The 18,591-nt window shown below is 32.4% G+C and overlaps 3 protein-coding genes across 4 annotated transcripts; 2 read left to right on the forward strand and 1 right to left on the reverse strand.

Annotated features, from left to right (window-relative positions):
- The first annotated feature begins 73 nt into the window (after positions 1-73).
- Positions 74-4,499, forward strand: LOC129916701 (uncharacterized). The gene is made up of 3 exons (XM_055996807.1): positions 74-322; positions 393-512; positions 2,846-4,499. Exons 1-3 carry the CDS (start codon positions 273-275, stop codon positions 4,329-4,331), a joined length of 1,656 nt encoding a protein of 551 aa, XP_055852782.1. The 5' UTR covers positions 74-272; the 3' UTR covers positions 4,332-4,499.
- A 1,040-nt stretch (positions 4,500-5,539) lies between these two features.
- On the reverse strand, positions 5,540-18,524 carry LOC129916699 (nuclear protein localization protein 4 homolog). Of its 2 annotated transcripts, none has more exons than XM_055996799.1 (3): positions 18,393-18,524; positions 11,810-12,896; positions 5,540-6,640 (listed from the first exon to the last, which is right to left on the reverse strand). In XM_055996799.1, exons 2-3 carry the CDS (start codon positions 12,696-12,698, stop codon positions 5,685-5,687), a joined length of 1,845 nt encoding a protein of 614 aa, XP_055852774.1. In that variant the 5' UTR covers positions 12,699-12,896; positions 18,393-18,524; the 3' UTR covers positions 5,540-5,684. The 2 variants fall into 2 exon arrangements, with proteins under 2 accessions (XP_055852774.1, XP_055852773.1); XM_055996798.1 differs by lacking the exon at positions 18,393-18,524 and adding an exon at positions 12,990-13,118.
- Positions 16,984-18,018, forward strand: LOC129916727 (RNA-binding motif protein, X-linked 2). The gene is made up of 3 exons (XM_055996836.1): positions 16,984-17,116; positions 17,176-17,458; positions 17,511-18,018. Exons 1-3 carry the CDS (start codon positions 17,103-17,105, stop codon positions 18,012-18,014), a joined length of 801 nt encoding a protein of 266 aa, XP_055852811.1. The 5' UTR covers positions 16,984-17,102; the 3' UTR covers positions 18,015-18,018.
- Positions 18,525-18,591: the final 67 nt, after the last annotated feature.

The raw sequence follows: 18,591 nt of genomic DNA on the forward strand, positions 1-18,591 counted from the left end.
CAAAAAAGCCATCTGGTATAACAGTTGACCTTCGACTTTGACAGTTTGTCGACGTTACCGTTATTACAAAAACAATAACAAATGAAATATATCCGTTATTTTACTTTTTATTAATTTTCATTTCACGTTTTCTTCTCGAAATCCTTATTTTTCATGTTTTTTCTTGTTGTTGAAATATATTCTTTTAGTTAATTGTTTTGAAAAATAATAGAAAAAAAAAACAACTTTAATTTACAAGTTAAAAAGAAAGAAATAAAATAAGTTAAAGCACAATGGAATTATCATCGGACAATATCGAAGAGTTAGCAACAGCTCTAACTTCGTAAGTTGTTTCATATAAATTTTTCCAAACAAATATGATACCCATTTCTAATGGATTTGGTTTGCTACAGTGAAACATCCCATGGGAATGATATTTTCCAAATGAAACCTGACCTTTCATCAATAGACGTAGATCGTGTTATATCGGAAGCTCAAGACAGTTTGCTTAAAACTTCAATGGAAGCAATAAGGTAAGAAGTTATTACACTCAGCGAAATAATTATAAGGACAATTTCATTTGACTAGTCTTTAGATATATATATGCAGAATATTATTTTTTTTATTTCTGCGCTCTTGCCAAGAGATAAACATGTAGGTAGGCTATTGTCGTGTCGCGAACGAACTAGTTCAATGAACTATTTCATTTCAGTGAACTTAGTTCACATACTTGGTGCAATTTAGTTCACGATTAGCAAAGAAGAATTTTTTTCGATCCATTGTATTGGGAATTTATCTCTAATGTCATTTCACCAACAAAATCGAATTGTTGCTTTGACTGAGATACACTAAACAACCAAACATTGCAATATCCTCAATTGCTACTTAGTAAATTCGTAGTACATTACATAACATCTCATAAAGTTCGAATTTCTTGCACATCTGAATTTGGAAAAGAATTTCTTATACGCCTAGTTCTTTTTTTAGAAGAATGGACTTAATAAACCAAATTGAACTAAAAAGACTAGTTCAGAACTAGTTCAGTAGCGTGATTTGAACAAAAATTGATCGATCTCTTCCAACTCTACTTTTAGGCCTTCTCTTCGATGGGATGGAAAATCGGTGTGTATACCGTATACACCAACCAAATAAAACTTTTTCTAATAGCTGAACGTAGGGTTTTTTCAATTCTTGATCCCAAAATCTATGCGAAAGCGGGCAAGTATATATTTTTTCAAGAGTGCCGGTTTTCCACATTTTCCTTCGTAGGAATAACCTAAATCTACCTCCATTATTTAGTGCTCTCGTCATTCTCCCACTTCCAAGTCCTTTTTTTTCGAAAACTTTTCTTTCTGTCAAATTCTCAAGACAAATACTACTTTTAATGTCACTTTCGGCTGTCTTATCGATCAAAGGCTTGCTTCCTGAACGTTTAAGGTAACCATACTTATCGACTTTGTTAATGAAATTACACCGGCGCACAAAAAAATAAAATACACCACGGGGTCGCACGAATTTGCTCTTGAACTAAAAGCTTTTTTAGATACAAATTTGGTATACAAAAAACTTCAATTCTTTTTTCAAATGTAAAAATACAACTCTTTAAATGAAATTGAATTCCATAAAAGTATACACTTTAATTTCTTTTATAAAGATGCATTTTTAGAAAAAAATTTTTCAAAATCGTTATAGCCTTTTTTTAAAAGTAATTTTTTATAAATAACTTTTTGAAAAAATTTTTAAAATAAATTTGGTATGCCATTTGTAGAAACTTTTAATCAACACGTAAAACTAAAATTTCAAAAAAATTCAATATCACGTTTTCGAAAATTTTATTTTTTAAAAATTTGATTTTTCAAAAATCCAAAAATTATTTTCTCCAAAATAAATTTTTTTTGTATAAAGAACTAGTAATTTGAAAGATAGTTTAAAATTTAAAAAACGGTTCTATAAGAGGTACCGTTAATAAGGATTTTTGAAAAAAACGAATACTTGATTTTTGTAATAAAAATAGTAGGGGCCGATTTCTAAAAAATTAAACTTTTTAAAAATTGGTATACCTATGACAGATACCGTTATTTTTGGTCCAAAAAAATTAATTCCAAAAGCCCCTCTGTACGGGATCCAAAAACTGCCATCCGGTTAGGCTGTAGCTCCTTATACAGACCGACAGACATCCTCACAGAATGACAGACAGACAGTCGGACAGACGGAATTTCGAGACCCATTTTTTTCGCATTCTTTACCATCGTAATATCATGGAAAATTGTTATCTCAACTTTTTAATTACGAATGCATTACTTGATATACTAGTAACTCACAGCTCAAAACTGGAGGGCGACCGGGCCAAACGGACTTGAAAATCGGATTCAGCGGGTCCAAATACATATCGGTAGGTAGGTCTGGTACAGAGTACATGCCACTTTTTTTTTTGTGTGCTGGTGTTATCACACTCTTCGCCCTTTCTAATACTCCAGCTATTTCTCGGTTAGACAGCCACTCTTCATGGTAAGCGCCAATTTAGCCAAATTCAGTCTATGTCATTGATATTGAAATGACTAAAACCTTAACATAATTTATGAAATCGTTATAATGTTAGTTCACTCTCTTTTGGTTACTTGTTATCAGCTCCAGACCGGAAAAAATAATTGTTTAATTTTATTCTAATGATTTAAATACAAACAAATAGTTGGAAACAATCCCCCTTATATAAGTTTTCTTATTTATAAAGAAATAAAAACTAATATTCTTTATATATCTTAAGGCGAGTCAAATAAAATTATCCTTATAATTATTTCGCTGAGTGTATTGATGAGAAGTTTTTTTTTTTTTTTTGATGTGCATGTACAAAATTATTGTTTTATAGATCTTGTGATGTTCCTTGTTCATTCAATGATATCCTTGACGATATCTGTAAAATGAACAATAATATAGAAATGCAGCAGGCTGCAGCCAATAATGCAATATCCCAAATGCCTTTGGAACCTACGGCATTTTATCATATGCCTGATTTAGAAATCCAGCCAGAAGATTACACATCTGAGTGTAACTTTTCAAATCAAACTGATTTCCTCCAACCGCTGAGTCAGTGGTCAGAATATCTCCCATTGCCACCATCTGCTTTGAGCAATATTCAAGACATTCCACAGCTAGCTCCGATTCCTACAAAGCCACCCTCTCCACTGCCAGAACCAGTGGCGATTCCAGAAATTGTTCCTTCTTCTGAGAGTTTTCCAACAACGATCAATATCAATCCAAATCCCGAAGAGACAAAACTAGAGTCTTCTTTGCCGGTGACTCCTTTGCAGTTTTTCAATAACTTTCAATGTACAATTCCTCCAGCAATGCTAAACAACCATACAATTCAGCAAAGCGAAATACAAAACAATAATTTACAGTTCGCACAAGCTCCAGAAGCTAATATAAACTTTATGGTTCTTCCACAACAGCCCGTGGAGGAGACTCCATTTAAACGAGTTGTGCCACAGCAGCCACCATTTTTCGACTGGGCTCGAGTTGTTCCTCGAAGAGCATTCATTCAACCATCTGAAATTGTGGTTTTGCGTCCTTTGCGTACTCGGAAAGTTATGTCATCACGTCCGACCTTTGACCTAGCATCGTATTTCGATACAAGTTCCATTTCGATTCCAATGATAAGGGAAAGACCTCGTCCGCGAACTCATCGTCGAAAACAGAAACTTTATACAATCCCTGGAGCTGATAACTTAGTATTCGAAGTTCAGTTGGATCTGGATAAGGACTCCAACAACAACGACGATCAATTGTATCCAGAAACTGAAATACCCGAGTTGGATGAAATATTTAAACGCAAACGTCGCACTCTTCACACTCACACTCGACGTAATCCTCCACATCAGGTTCGCATTAAGACTCCTTCCCCACCACCTCCGCCTATTGAAGAGGTTGCACAGGAGGAAATTAAGGCAAAATCACCATCTCCAAGCAAAGAACCAGAACAAGAAGAATCTTTATCAGATGTTGATTCAGATGATGCTCCTCTAACGGTTATCAAATCAATGAAATGTACAAATTGTAGAAAAATATTTAAAACTTGCAGATCGCTTACAATTCACTCGAAACGTTGTAAAGTTGTCCCTTCGAGTCCTAAAAAAGAAGAGTTGGTAACCAAAATGGTGAAACAGTCTAAACCTCCTCGTAAAGTTTCGGTGCAAAGTTGTAGCACAAAAGAGAATATCAATACAAAAATAAAACAAAATGGAGTGGGGAGACCTTTAACTCGTTCACAAACAAGAAATGCTCTTAAACGCAAACCAACTGAGGATATTGATGGTGGCGGTGATGCTGTTGCTACTAAGAAGCTGTCCAAATGATGTGTTCTTGTCTTATAATTATTATAATATCCTTTATAATTTTTTTCAATCTAGTTCTTCTATTTAATTTAATGTTTAACGCTCATTTATTATTGTTGTAAAATATATAATTTTCAAATTGAAATCTACCTAAAGAAAATAAATTTCTTGAGCTAAATCAAATGTTTTCATTTTATTAAATTATTGATTTCATTTCAATAACTGAGGTTTTTTTTTAGATCTCATAAACATGTAAATAAATACAAGTTTTAAAGGGGAACATTAGAATAAATTTTAAATTACTGTCTTTGCAAACAAAAACGACGTTAAAAAAGAGTTGTATAGCTAGGTTCCATATACAAGTGAAGTTGAGTAGTTATAGAAATTAAATTGAAATTTGTAATGATTTCAATTCGAATTTGGAAATATGAAACCTAGCTGATATAATTCAATTTTTAACTTCACTCTATTTAAAATAAAAAATTTTATTCTTCGTAACTAGCTGATAGAGATAGAAATGTTTTATTTATTTTAGATTGGGGGCTAAATACGTCTGACATACTTAGAAACATGCGAGTTTTAAAGGTTTATTCGCCTTCGCTCCGTTTCATAAAATGCGTCTCGTTCGTAAATTTTTTTAATATGGATTTAAGGATGCATTATTTGAAAATTTTGTAAAAGTTCTTGAATGATTTGTGTACATTTTTTTTTAATCGGTTTATTCGCTTACGAAAATCTGAAATTCTAAAGTAGTACCTTATTCCCGACAAAAAATTTAATGACAATCATTAGAGCCGATTTTGAAAATAAGCTACAACATAACTGTAAGTCTTGCTCCTTTACAAAAAATTGCAATTGCTCTACTACTAAGTATGCAAAAAATCAAAATGTACTTCCAAAATCTAAATTCAATTAGAATAAATGAACCTAATCATTAAAAGTGTTGAAAATTAATATTCATGTTTTCAAACCATTATACAACAAAAAAAGTCCCGTAACTTTTGTATTTATCTAAAGTTCGAAGTCAAATCCACCCTCATTTTCTTTAACTTTCTATCAGCTTTCAAACTAAATCCATAAGATTTACCCTGAAATACAAACAAAATGAAAAAAAAAACACCAAAACAAAAATTATTTGTTGTTTCTCTGAAGCTCCAATTGTTTTGAGTTTTTTTTTAATGAAAAGCCGAATTGGTTTTACAAAGCTACATTATGAAAACTACATAATTTTCTTTTTTTTTAAATTACATAAATCAGATCGCTTTTTTTTTAATATAAAATTCAAAATAAACAAAAAAACATTGGATTGGTTAAATCTATAATTATGTCATCATCATTATTTTCTTTTTAATTCCGGTTTGAAAAAAAAAACATCTATCTTGGTAAGCCACAAATTTCACACGAACTAAGATCTCCACGATTAATAAACGTACAATGATTACACGTCCAAGTAGACGTTTCAGCACCTTGCGCCTCAGACGATGCCGATGGATAACTTGCCGTTCCACCAGATCCATCTGAACTAGCTGCAAATAACGACTCTAATTCCTTCCAAACATCATTTTTCTTAAATTCGTTGGCCATATCTGTATTTTTAGTTCTAACCGCCTCCAAAAGACTCTGCATATGTGCCTTCATCGGCAACATATCCATTCTATATAAATAAATCAACAAATGAAAATCAGATATCGCTTCTAAAAATTCATCCTCTCTCCATAGCGACAAGTACGAACTAAGTGCATAGAAATTTTGCAAATGACCGTCTAGATAACGATTCTCAACTGGAAACGGTCGCTTCTTATCACATTGAGTGAAAGTATATTGTGGTTGAAGTGGTGTCGAAGCCGGCACATCAACCAACAAATATTCAACTGGCAATGGACGAGCCAAACGTTGAACATCATTCCCGTATTGATCTTTTTCCTTGTAATACACATCAGGAACATACTGCTTATCTGTCGATTCACGAATATAACCCAATTCGGGTGCATCTTTTGTTGGTACTAAACAATCATCTCGAACCAAAGCCATGCATTGAGCTGAAACAGCATATCCTTCCATATGAACTTGCTTTGTTTTATCACCTGTCACACAGACAGTTGCAAATTTCGATCCAAAAACTCCATTCGAAGAATGTTTACATGGATTTGGATGACTATTTTGAAATTGACCAGCCATTATGCATTCTTGTGCTGTTAGAAAGTGCGTTTCAATACCCCGAATATGTTTGACAGTCCCAGCTGCCGGATCTTCTGGGATGAGATCAGTAAAAATCCAGCCAATCTTTTTCAATCCCAATGCCTTGGCAACAGCATCCACATCTTCGCTACCTAAAAAAATTAAAATTAAAAATTAATGAAAATAACAAATGGTTTACTAATGAACTAAGAACTCTTAAATATAATAAAATTCAGTCCTACCGAAAGGCGACCATGTTTAATAGGCTGGTCGATTGAAATAGTTACAGAAATATTAGGAATATCTACAAAAACAAACTTAATCAAACGAAAAGAAATTATATACAGTGCTGCTAAAAACATTCCGGATTTTTTTGTCATTTTCATCAAATAAAATTTTATAACACAAACCTGGAACAAAATATTGTTTTAATATTTTTTCTAGATCGTTCATATATCACTTAAGCAATTTCAACAAAAAATAATGATCTTTAACACATACAAAAAATTTAAAAATTAAAAAATGAAGTAAAGCCAGAATTCCAGCTGTGAAAAACTAACCGGATTTATTAATGTTAATGTTCAAAGTTAATATTTTGCTCAGAAACCTTTGTTTTCGAAAACTGCTTGGCACCAACGAGGCTTGGACTCGGCCAAATTATTTAAAATAGAACTAGGAATATCTTCCTAGTCATTTTTCAAAGCTGCAAGTACGTTAGTTGCTGAGGTGTGCTTTTTCTTCTCTACCTGTCACTTAAAGATTGCCCACAAATTTTCAATCGGGTTCGGTCGGATAATTTGTTCCGGCTATTCCAAGTCAGGAGTATTGTCTACCCCGAACTGCTGTTTTACGAGCTTTTAAAAATTTTTGGCATCATAACTTGCAGGAAGAGCCTATGTAAAGGCACTTCTTTCTCCTTTTATGGAGCCATTATCGACTCCAACATCTCTCCATTCTGAAAATTATCCATAAATCCGTTGATTCTGTGTAACGGGGTAGAGCCTGTAGCTGAAAGAACCCCCAAACCATCACTGATCCTCTGCTGTGTTCACGGTAGGGAGCATATTTTTTTGGTTTTAAACATGTCCATGTTTGAGAGCCTGGCTGCCAATTTACAATCGGAATAGACCCAGTTAAAATTGCTTTTATCATTGAAAAACATATTTTTCCGTTTTGTTATCGAGCAATTGAGATGATTTTTTGTAAATAAAACAATGATGAAGTATTTTTATTTTAAAATTTAAAGATCCTTTAATTGCCAACTTTTTTAGACAATGCTTAGTATTAAAGAATGGCCTTTTTCCGAGTGGAGACAGATTAAGACCAAGTCTCTGAAAGCCTTCTTTACTGTACTTGATGTTGAAGGCAGATTAAGCTCCTCACAAATCGTTTAAGAAGCCGCAAAGGGATCTTATATCAAAAAATTCTTTATTCGCCCATCACTTTTTAAGGATATTTTGTTATGGCATCCACCCAAGTGATCTGCTTCAACTGATTTTTCTCTTTTTTACTTTTTGACGATATCATACTCACTTGACGTTGCAATTTACAACATTCCAAAGGGATAACATTATGTTTTATTTCGGCTTGAAAGTGTTCTACGACTCAGTTACGAATTTTGTGACTATAATGCGTTTTTTCCGTTATTCCATTAAGTAATTTATACAATTCACAAAGCTAACAACTTTGTTTGTCACTGCAAACAAAAATTTTACAGAAGTGACGCTTAAAACCGTTGCCTCAACAGCGAAAATTGAAATCCTTAAAAAATCCGGTTAGTTTTGCACAGACGAAATGCTGCCTTTCCTTCATTTTTCAATTTTTTAAATTTTTGAATGTATTAAAGAACATTAATTTGTGTTCAAATTCCTTGACTGATATATTAATGATCTAGAAAAAATATTAAAACAATATTTTGTTCCAGTTTTGTGTTATAAAATTTCAATTGATGAAAATTACAAAAAAATCCGGAATGTTTTTAGCAGCACTGTATGTAATAAAATTGAATCATGCCAAAACCAAAATGGACAAAATTATTGCGGTGTTTTTAGATTTTCAAAGAACTTTTGAAACGGTCGACCGAGATAGACTTTTAGACAAATTGTCCATATACGGTGTAAATGGTAATGAACCTAATTGGTTCAAATTCTACTTATCCGAAACTACACAAAAAACCTGCGTTAATATAATTGAACATAAGTGCTATAGAAACATATTTTGGTGTACCTCAAGGTACTATACTTGGTCCATTACTGTTTTTGATCTGCATAAATGGCATACAAAAAGTTTTAAAGAATTCACAAATATCTTTATTTGCTGATGACGCTCTTGTGTTCATAAGTGGTAAAAAATAAATGAACTCCTAATAAATATAAAACCAGATTTGATTGATTTAAGTTTTATGGCTACAAGTAAACAAACTCAAACTTAATATAAACAAAATAAAATGCATGGTGCTGGTAGTGAGGATATAATAAACTAAAACTTATCAATTGAAGGTGAACCTATAGTCCAGTAATTTTAGGTTTTATCTGCGGAAAAATTCCTACTGGGCTGAATTTTGGTATAGACCTTCGTTACAGCGTTGTTATAATAACTATTTGTAGATAATTTTATGACAAACAATTTTTTTACAGACCTTTATTGACCTCCGAGCAACAGGTCGCGACATACATCCGAAAAACTGATTTTCGTGACCTTTTGACCTCTATAACTTCTAACGCCGGCGCGATATCAATGTCGATTTTTCACATCTTCATAACAACGCCGTAACGATCGTCTATACCAAAATCGAGCCCAGTAGGAATTTTGCCGCAGATTGGGGTAAAAAATGCCTAAAATTACTGGGCTACTATTGAACAATTAAATGAAATAAAATATTTGGGGGTGATACTTGCCCATAATCTTAGCTTTAAAAGTAATTTCTAGCTTTTTTTAAAAAAGAATACGAAAAAATATTACTATCTTATGTGCAATAAATATTTATTTTACTTTAATTAAACCTCACTTTGAGTTTTGTTCAACAATTCTATTTCTAGGTAACAATGAACAGATAAACCAATTTCAAAAACTTCAAAATAAGGCCATGTGTATTATCCAATGTTTTGTCTGCAAGTCAGCTTCTAAATTTTGTTACAAAACTTTAAGCTGCAGAAAATGCACGCCCGGTTTTAATAGATACTCGTTAATTAAATATTAATGTGCCTGCTCTAAGTATTTTCCTCTTATCCCGTCTTCAAAAAGCAGCATCTCTCGTTTCATCAGCTGCTTCTATATTTTGGTGGGGGTCCTATGTTTTTGAGACTATTTTTATTTCATTTTCTAATTTTTCTTTTTTAAGGAAAGATTCTCTTCGCAGCTTGGAACAGAGAACAGGTTCATTTTCTTGAATATTGACAGCACCAACACGTTTTAAAATTGATGTAATTTGCATTATTTTATTTTGTTAGGATTTGAAAATAAATTTATTAATTCTGTGCTTGAGTTTTCGAAAATTAAATTTTATTTGGGCTCTGTTGGTAAGCAAGAACACCAGATAACTCTGCTCGCTGCCGCAAGCTCAAGCGATTAATTAAAGCTGTCTTCAATTTTTAACTTTTTGTTGAAATTTTTGACTCTAACTGCTAAAAGAAATTTAAGAGCACCATCAGCCAGCTGTACACAAGTTAGAATCAGAACGGCTAAGAGATTCAACTGTTTATTTTTTTGGAGAAAGTACTTCAATGGTCTCATTTATTAAACCAAAATCTGTTTCTTCAAACCTTATGGGGTGATTCAGATCGATAAGCGATTTTTTAATGCTGTTTTAAAATGCAAAGCTTTCAATCATCGCAAGAAGGCTATTTCACTTTGTTTTGCAATAAAGTAATAAGGAAAGTTATTTCCCATGTTCCATATTTACATATTTTTGCAGAATTGTGTCATATTTTGTATGCGAATATTTAGCCACCAATCTCGATTGGATTGGAGAGCTATAATCCCGGCATTTTTGGGATAAAAAAATGGGCCGGGATCCCGAATCCCGGGATTGCAATCTCTAGTTGTGATAGAAATCTAAAAAAAAATATTTATTAACGATGTTAATACAGTTTTGGAAATATCAGATTGTGTTCTCTATTTCAATTCGGGCTTAGAACAAGTATATAAAAACTTGTTATTTTTGTTAAGTTATTATTTGAACTTTAATGATTTTGTTTTAGTATACCCATTATTCTGCAATGAATTGAAACTTATGAGTTAGTTTATATATTACTTAAACCAATGCAACAAAAATTGGGTGCTCTAACGTGCTCTTTAGAGAATTGAGGGTCAATTAGTTTTTCACTTTCTGATAGAAAATACTCCTTACTTTATGCAATGTTTTTTATTTTTAAATTAGATTTACTGATGTTATTAGTATATTTTATTTTGGGTGATCTTAATTTAGGTTGGGAAAGAGAGAAAAGAAACAGAGAATTGCGTATTAGGGGGATGAGGAAAAAAATTTGAGAAAAATAATGTCGACAGGCGGAGTATAGGCCATTAATCAAATTTATAAGTTTTTGATGAAAAAATAAAAATAACAAAAATTAGGTTTATATTGTTTTTTCTTGTAGAAATATTCATTTTTAACAGAAACAGAAAAAAACCACGAAAAATAATTGTGGCCAGGTTTTTGATGAAAATACTCCTATGTGCGTCGGTACGTTTGATGCTATCTTGTCTTCAATGGATTAGTATTAAGCAACGAGTTATCTTTAATTCAAAATTAGACATGATATGAAGGTTCCAGGGGAAAAACGGCACATTTCTACTTTTTGTCAAAAATAAACTAATGATGAGGTCTTGTAGTATTTACTGAGCACTATCTAATTGGCTCCTTACTTTTATAAAACAAATTTAAGCCTTGCTGGAAAATTAAATAAAATTTGTGCTTTTAGTACTAAGTTGTATGGAGAACAGAATTTTAAAATGCGTTTTTCTCGAAATGAGTTGGAATGGACTTATGCTGTTTTTCCTCTGGACCCTTCATATGGTTCCCAAATATTTGACATCAAATATAAACTACGTGGGAGACATGCAACCTTATAATTTAAGATCAAATACCAGATTTCAAAATATTCTCTTTTATCTTGGCTTTAAATTGTTTAATGAATAACCATCACAGAAATAAAGAATAAAAATAATCTTAATAGATTTAAAAATCTTTTATCAACGTTTGTTAAAAAAATAATAATCTATAAAATATTTATTGGTTTTGTAATGCCTGTATTCATACTTATTTTTAAAATTGTAGGTAATATAACATTAAAAAATTACTAAATAAAATAATACATACATACCTTCGTTTTCTAGTAATTTAATTGAATCTCTAGTCGATTCTTGAGGTGGTTCATAGATAGCAGCAACCTTAGCTCTAATTCCCAGAGGGACATCAGTAATAGCTTCATATGTTCCATAGAGGAAACCCATTCTCTGATGACCTGTGGAGCGCCAATAGTTTAGAAAACGCTCAACAATTGTCGTATTTTCAAACATGACATTATCAACATGACGATAAATCTGTCGATTCAATGTTATAGCCGATGGCTGACATTTGGAACAGATTCCTTTAGGCCAAGGAGGATGTTCCCGACATCCAGGCTTTATCTTACAACTAATATCGTCAATAGCAATATATTTGCCACGATCAATGCCAGACGTTTGTTTTCTAATATACGAATGGAAAGATAAATGTTTGATTTTTTGTTCCTTGAGGTATGCATCGTCGTAGGGTTCAATAGGAGAACAGTGCACACAGCAACCATTCATATTGTGACGACACAATTTGGTATCGCGACCGCGTTGAATTCGGCCATCGGATTTGGCCAGAATTGCATCAACATCATCTTCGACTATTCCATTGGATGCAGAATTAGAATGGGTCACAGTGGAGTTGCTATTGTGAGGTGGAAATTGGGGTACACTAGCAGTGGCTTGTTTTGATGTGCCAGCCATTTGTTTAAGATAAATCATATCGCCATGTTTTAGATTAAACGATTTGATAGTTTGTGAACGAGTTGGACCTAATTCGTTTGTAAAATTACGTTCTTTGAATAGTCCAAAGCCATCTTCAATGACCATTGATTTTTGTATAGACTCGTAAAGATCTTTAATAGTTGATTTTGTTGGAATTTCAATTCTTTTGATTCCATCCGGCGATTGGACGCGGATCATTATTTTATCGGACATTATTATTGCCGGTTTTTGTTTTTTTTTTATAACTCGAACAAATAGTTAAATTTAATTCTTACTCAAAATTGTTGTTTTTTTTTTTTTTTGTATCAAACAAAATTTTCAGTTCGACCTCTTTATAAAGAATTTTTTTTTCACGTAGACAAAGAAAAAAATTTTTTTTCATCGACCACAGTCGGCTTGGGATAGAAACAACTGAAAATAAAAAATTGTTGTTAAGTTAAATTACACAGTTTGGAATAAAATAATAAAAGGAAGACTAATTTTAGTTGCGTAAATATTAAATACCTTTAATAAATATGTTTTAAGATGAGAGAATTTAACAAATAGTTCGCCGAAAAAAATTGAGTGGTCATGTTCGTATTGAACTGTCAGACTGGTGGTAGAAATTTGTGATTGTGAATTGGTCTTTTTTTACTGTCAATAGTTTTAAATTGGGTTAGTTTAGTTTTCTGAAAGTTTAGAAATGGACATAGACATTAGGTGTGTTTTTTATTACCACCGGTCTTAACTGGACAAAAAAAACGCATCGGGGCTTAACCTGAAATCTTGGCAGCACTGTATATTGAATGTTCCGAAAACAGCAGACACAACAAAAATTTAGAGTTGTCATATTTTTCGCTTTCGTCATTTTCTTGTATTTTTCATATATGTTTTACAAAGAGATACAAAAATGTATGCTAGCAAAACTATTTTAATACATTTTGTCCTTCCAAACGTGAGTTTTCACGTTTTTAAACAAATTCTAAACAATTTATGAAAAAATTAGTTTGGTAGCACAGATTTAAAACTCTTCAAAAAGTTAAGCCCAGAGAAATCTCCGGGCTAAACAACTAAGCCCAAAGGGCTAAGGTGTTGTTGTATTTAACATGTAAATTGCTTAGCCCAGACTGCGTTTTTTTTGTCAAGTTAAGACCGGTTGTAATTAAAAACACACCTATTCACTACTTTGGCCACTTCTTGATAAAATTACAAAAGAACTTTTTCCCTCAAAATCTGCAATTCAAGTCCTTGACTCAAATCTGCGACTCAAGTCTGCGGCTCTAATCTGTTTCTCAGATCTGCAGACTTGAGTCGCAAATTGAGTACTAGATTAGAGTTGAGTTAAAAATATGAGTCGTAGACATAAGTCGCAAATTTGAGTCATAAATTGGAGTCGCAGATCTCGACTCGCATGCACCGAAGGGTACATGCGGTAGCGGTGCGGGTAATTGTATGAACAAATTTCCACAGCTGAATTTTGATGTTCCAGTTTGGAATTTTTTTCATACAATTACCCGTAACGCTACCGCATGAACCCTTCGGTGTAGCCAAGCCTTTAAAGGCTTGGCCACACCGGAGGGTACGCGATAGAGGTACAGGTAACGGTACGGGTATTTGTATGGAAAAAATTCCAAACTGACACATCAACGTTCGGGTGTGGAATTTTTTTAATACAAATATCGTTGCCGCTACCCGTACCGCTACCGCGTACCCTCCGGTGTGGCCAAGCCTTAAGTCGCAGATTTGAGTAGCAAATTTGAGGCATAAATTTGAGTCGTATATTTGAGTCGAATACTTGAGTTGTAATTTTGAGTTCTTGAGTCGCAGATAACACTGGTCAAGGTTTTTGCCACAAGAACCAAAATATACTTTTCTAGTAGTTTTTGGGGTGCTGAATCTGAATCTGAAGTCAGAAAAGTTTGATTGGACTTCGTTTTTAAAATATTGCCGTTAGAAAATGTCAAAAAACGTAATTTTGGCTGTTTTCGAGGTTATGTTTTTATGTGGAGTAATTCATTGTGAATAAATTTGTAACGGTGCCTATAATAGCTAGTTTTATTCTTTCAAAAAACGTTTGAATCTTTCCGAGTTATCTTTTATTGCCCGAGATATTTAAAATTTAAGTAGCGGTCTTTGAATCAGAAACAACACTGGCCAACCAAATTAAACTTTTTTGGCCACAAGAATCAAAATATACTTTTCTGAAGGTTTTTGGGTTGCTGAACTCGAGTCCACAATCAGAAATATTCTATTAGCCTTCGTTCTTGAAATATTACCGTTATAAAATGCAAAAAAAGGGTTTTTTTATAAAGGTTATATTTCAAGAACGGAATCTAATAGAATTTTTCCGATTGCGGATTTGAGTTCAGCAACTCGAAAACCTTCAGAAAAGTATATTTTGGTTCTTGTGGCAAAAATTCTGTGACCAGTGACTTAAACTTTATATTAATATTATAAAGGGTCAAACTTGTATAACGTTCTTTTTTTTCCATGCCCAACAACCTTACTAAAGTAAAGTAAAAAGAAGCTGAAATGGAGCTTCGGTTATTTTTAACCGAAACTGATGTGTTAATTGGGAGGTGAAGGGAAACGAAAAATTTTTAAGTCTCCAAAGTCAACAGCGTACATCAAAATGCATATCGAAAAAAACATGAGAAAATAAGTTTTAAAGCCTTAACTACAATGACCTAAAAAGTGAAAAAGTGGGAAATTTACAAAAGTAAATTTTGTTTATTTCTTTTTAGATCTATTTGTTTTTGGATAAAACTACAAGAAATGCTGAAAAAATAAGCTTTCTGCATCAATATTTTTAATTTTGTGCTCGGAAAAACGGTCACAAAACTAATTTGAAAAATTTCACTTTGCAAAAAGTGGCCGTTGTAGTTATACCTTAAAGCAAAAACAAACAAAAAAAGATAATTGGGCCTATTCTGCCAAATCTTTTATTCTGCTATGAATTTTCTGTTATGACTGATAAAAGATCTCAACCATAATAGATCTTTTATAATTGGTATTGAGGAGATCGAACTTTTATAAAATTCTGTTATGAAACTGCGAAAAAGAAAATCTGCTATAAACAAAGCAAACAGAACTTAAATCTTTTATCATCTGTCATTCCCAAAGAAAAAAAAAGCAAATCAAAATGTGGGAAGTAAAGTGAATTCCATTTTCTCGAAATGTACCCAGCAAAATAGTGTTCCTTCCTATAAAATTAAAGTAAATAAATAGATTCGCGTGCATCTTCCCCTATCGCAAAATATTTACAATATTTACTTCCCTATTTTTTTTTTTTTTGTAAATTTATGAAATAAATTATAATTTAACTTGAAACATGGTGTTTTTTAATTTCATTTATATCAAGTGAAAAAGTTGTTCAAAGGACGTAGTAGTTCTTGTAGATGAAATTGGATTGCAACGTCGGTCGAGGCGAGGACGACCGTTCATTGTGGCAGTTGCTTGAATGATGACGGAATAGTGGGTGAAGTAATCTTGGTGTTTTGTTGATGCTTTTAGTTTTGCATTAGTTTTGTCCTAGTCACTCGTCGTATCTGAAGTAACTTTATTTTTTTAATTACTTGATGGTATTTTATGAATTACTACCGTTTCAATTATTTATAAACAAAGCTATAAATAAAAAAAAAGAAACCTACTTTTTTTGAAAATTTGCTACTTTCATGAAATCTTTTATGATAAAAGCAACAAAAATCTGTCTTTTATTCTTTTATGATTCATAAAAGATTTCATAACAGATTAAAGCTTGCTGAGTACCAAAAATGAGATTCGTAAAAGAATTTTTTACAGTTCGAACTTCGTAAAAGATTTTATAGCAGATTGGGTATGCAAATATGAAAATCATAAAAGATTTTTTGACAGATTAGATTTTTGTTTGGAAATTCATAACAGAATAAAAGATTTAGCCGAATAGACCCAAATTTCGTTCAAGATTTCGTTGTGCTAACTTTGTATGGAAAATTTAGTTTCGCTTCAGCTGCGTACCAGGCTTGAAGCCTTATAGCCTGTTTTCACTAGAGCCTAAACGAGATAATTTCACAAATGAGGTGTGTTCAGATTTCGAAATCAATTTTTTTCTATAGAATTTGACATTCGAAATGAGATAATTAGCGCAATTATCTCATTTGGGCTCTAGTGAAAACAGGCTATCAACTACATTCATCACTTTTTGCAAAAGTACAAAAGTAAAAATATTTTTTTCTCGCTAGCGCATATTTTTTGTGAAAAAGAATATACAAATTGTTTATTAGACAAAAAAATAAGCTTTCTGCATCACTAGAAAAAGTATACAAAATTACGTTTGAAAATTTTTGCAAAAGTCCTAAAATTAAAATGTTTTTTTTTCTTGCTTTCTTGGCCAATCAATAAAAAAAAAGTTATGCATGTACAAGTTACACTTCTTACTCACAGCAGTACTCAAACAGACCTATTAAGTGCTCTGAAAACTGAAATGTATTTTTTTGAAACGCGCCTAATACTATTGTGAATCAGTCAGATTGCCAAAAAGGTGTCATGTCAAATCAAAGTTGTGAGTTCTCTTGTCATTTCGAATTTCGATTGATTTTGTTTGGTCACAAGCGTTTTTTACGTTTTTAACTTTTTCAAAATAAAAATTATCCAACCAAAATGAATCCACTAACGTAAGTAGAAATTCTTTAACAAAATTCTTTAATTAAACTTATCACCTTATTATTTATAGAAATATGAAAAATGTCCTTAAACTAAGCGAACGTGATCTCCAGCGAAGCGGCAAATCCTCTTGGCACGACATGTATCGTGATTCTGCATGGATTTTTGTTGGAGGAATGCCTTTTGATCTAACTGAAGGAGACATAATTGCAGTTTTCTCTCAATATGGTGAAATTGTTAACATCAATTTAGTACGTGACAAATTGTCTGGCAAGTCAAAAGGTTTCTGTTTTATTTGCTACGAAGACCAACGATCTACAATTTTGGCTGTGGACAATTTAAATGGAGTCAAGGTAAGTTACAAGTCGAAATATTGATTACCACTTAAATGTCTGTTTATAATAGGTCCTAAATAGGTCACTACGAGTTGATCATGTTTCCGATTACAAACCGCCAAAAGAAAACGACAAAACCGATGAGGAAACGAGACGATTGTATATGGAAGGATGCGCTCCGAAACCACAAATTCCAGAAGAAAATATCAAACTTGAAAGTGAAAAGAAAATTTCGGATTCTTTGCCAGGAATTAAAAAGGAACCAAAAGTTAAAGTTAAAAAGGAAAAAACAAAGAAATCGAAAAAAGAGAAAAAGGAAAAGAAATCGAAAAAGGAGAAAAAATCCAAGAAAAAGAAGAAAAAGGTTGAATCGAGTTCTTCGGATGAAAGTTCATCCGAGGGAGAATCAGACTCGGAAAGTGAGTCTGAGAAGGAATCAAAAAAGAGCCGACAAAGAAGCAGGAGTCCTGCCAAGAGATATGACAGTAGAAATGACGAAAGACGAGAGAGACAAAGGAGCCGTAGTCAAAGCCGTGAAAGAAGCAATAGGCAAAGGCATCGAAGTAGGTCTTGATAGTTTGTTTAAGAAACAATAGTTTGTAAATAAAGAATCATGGGCAAAAGAAAGTTGTTTTATTACAATGATGGGGATTTAAATGAATGAAGGTTATTTGAGCTAGTTCTTTCATTGAGAACCCTCGGAAAAATAAGGGTCACGGATGAATAAGATGAGTAACCTTTAAACCTAACAAGATTATTTTGGCTTCCTAAATAAGAATTCTTTTTAATGGTACCGATTAAATCTGTTATGAAGGGAAGTTTTGTGAATTTTAATTCAAATATATGCAGACTCAAGTCGATGTCTGAAATCATAACTTGACCAAAAATGAATTTGTTTTGAATTAGAAAAATTGAAGTTAAGCAACAAATAAAAATGAATTATTTCAAGTACCTGAATTAGATCGATGTATAATGAACTTTTTATGTTTTCTTATGCAAGAGTTTAATGTTTTAAAAATGCTTCACAATAATAATTTTCTATTTTTATTTAGCAAAACACAAAATAACAATTTTTTTTTAATCTAGACAAATTCCCGGTACTGTTTGACTAGACGTCTGGCAGATTTTGCATAGGTTATGATTTGATCTGT

Source organism: Episyrphus balteatus, chromosome 3 (genome assembly GCF_945859705.1).
Source record: "Episyrphus balteatus chromosome 3, idEpiBalt1.1, whole genome shotgun sequence".
Taxonomy (NCBI): Eukaryota; Metazoa; Arthropoda; class Insecta; order Diptera; family Syrphidae; genus Episyrphus; species Episyrphus balteatus.

Bases quoted from the DNA above. Each gene is read 5' to 3' on its own strand.
- LOC129916727 (XM_055996836.1), top strand. The intron at 17,459-17,510 runs GTAAGTTACAAG...TGTTTATAATAG, and splicing joins ACAATTTAAATGGAGTCAAG to GTCCTAAATAGGTCACTACG.
- LOC129916699 (XM_055996799.1), bottom strand. From the start codon at position 12,698: ATGTCCGATAAAATAATGATCCGCGTCCAATCGCCGGATGGAATCAAA. The intron at 6,641-11,809 runs GTATGTATGTAT...TAATTTTTTTAG, and splicing joins TAAATTACTAGAAAACGAAG to GTAGCGAAGATGTGGATGCT.
- LOC129916701 (XM_055996807.1), top strand. From the start codon at position 273: ATGGAATTATCATCGGACAATATCGAAGAGTTAGCAACAGCTCTAACT. The intron at 323-392 runs GTAAGTTGTTTC...GGTTTGCTACAG, and splicing joins TTAGCAACAGCTCTAACTTC to TGAAACATCCCATGGGAATG. The intron at 513-2,845 runs GTAAGAAGTTAT...ATTGTTTTATAG, and splicing joins ACTTCAATGGAAGCAATAAG to ATCTTGTGATGTTCCTTGTT.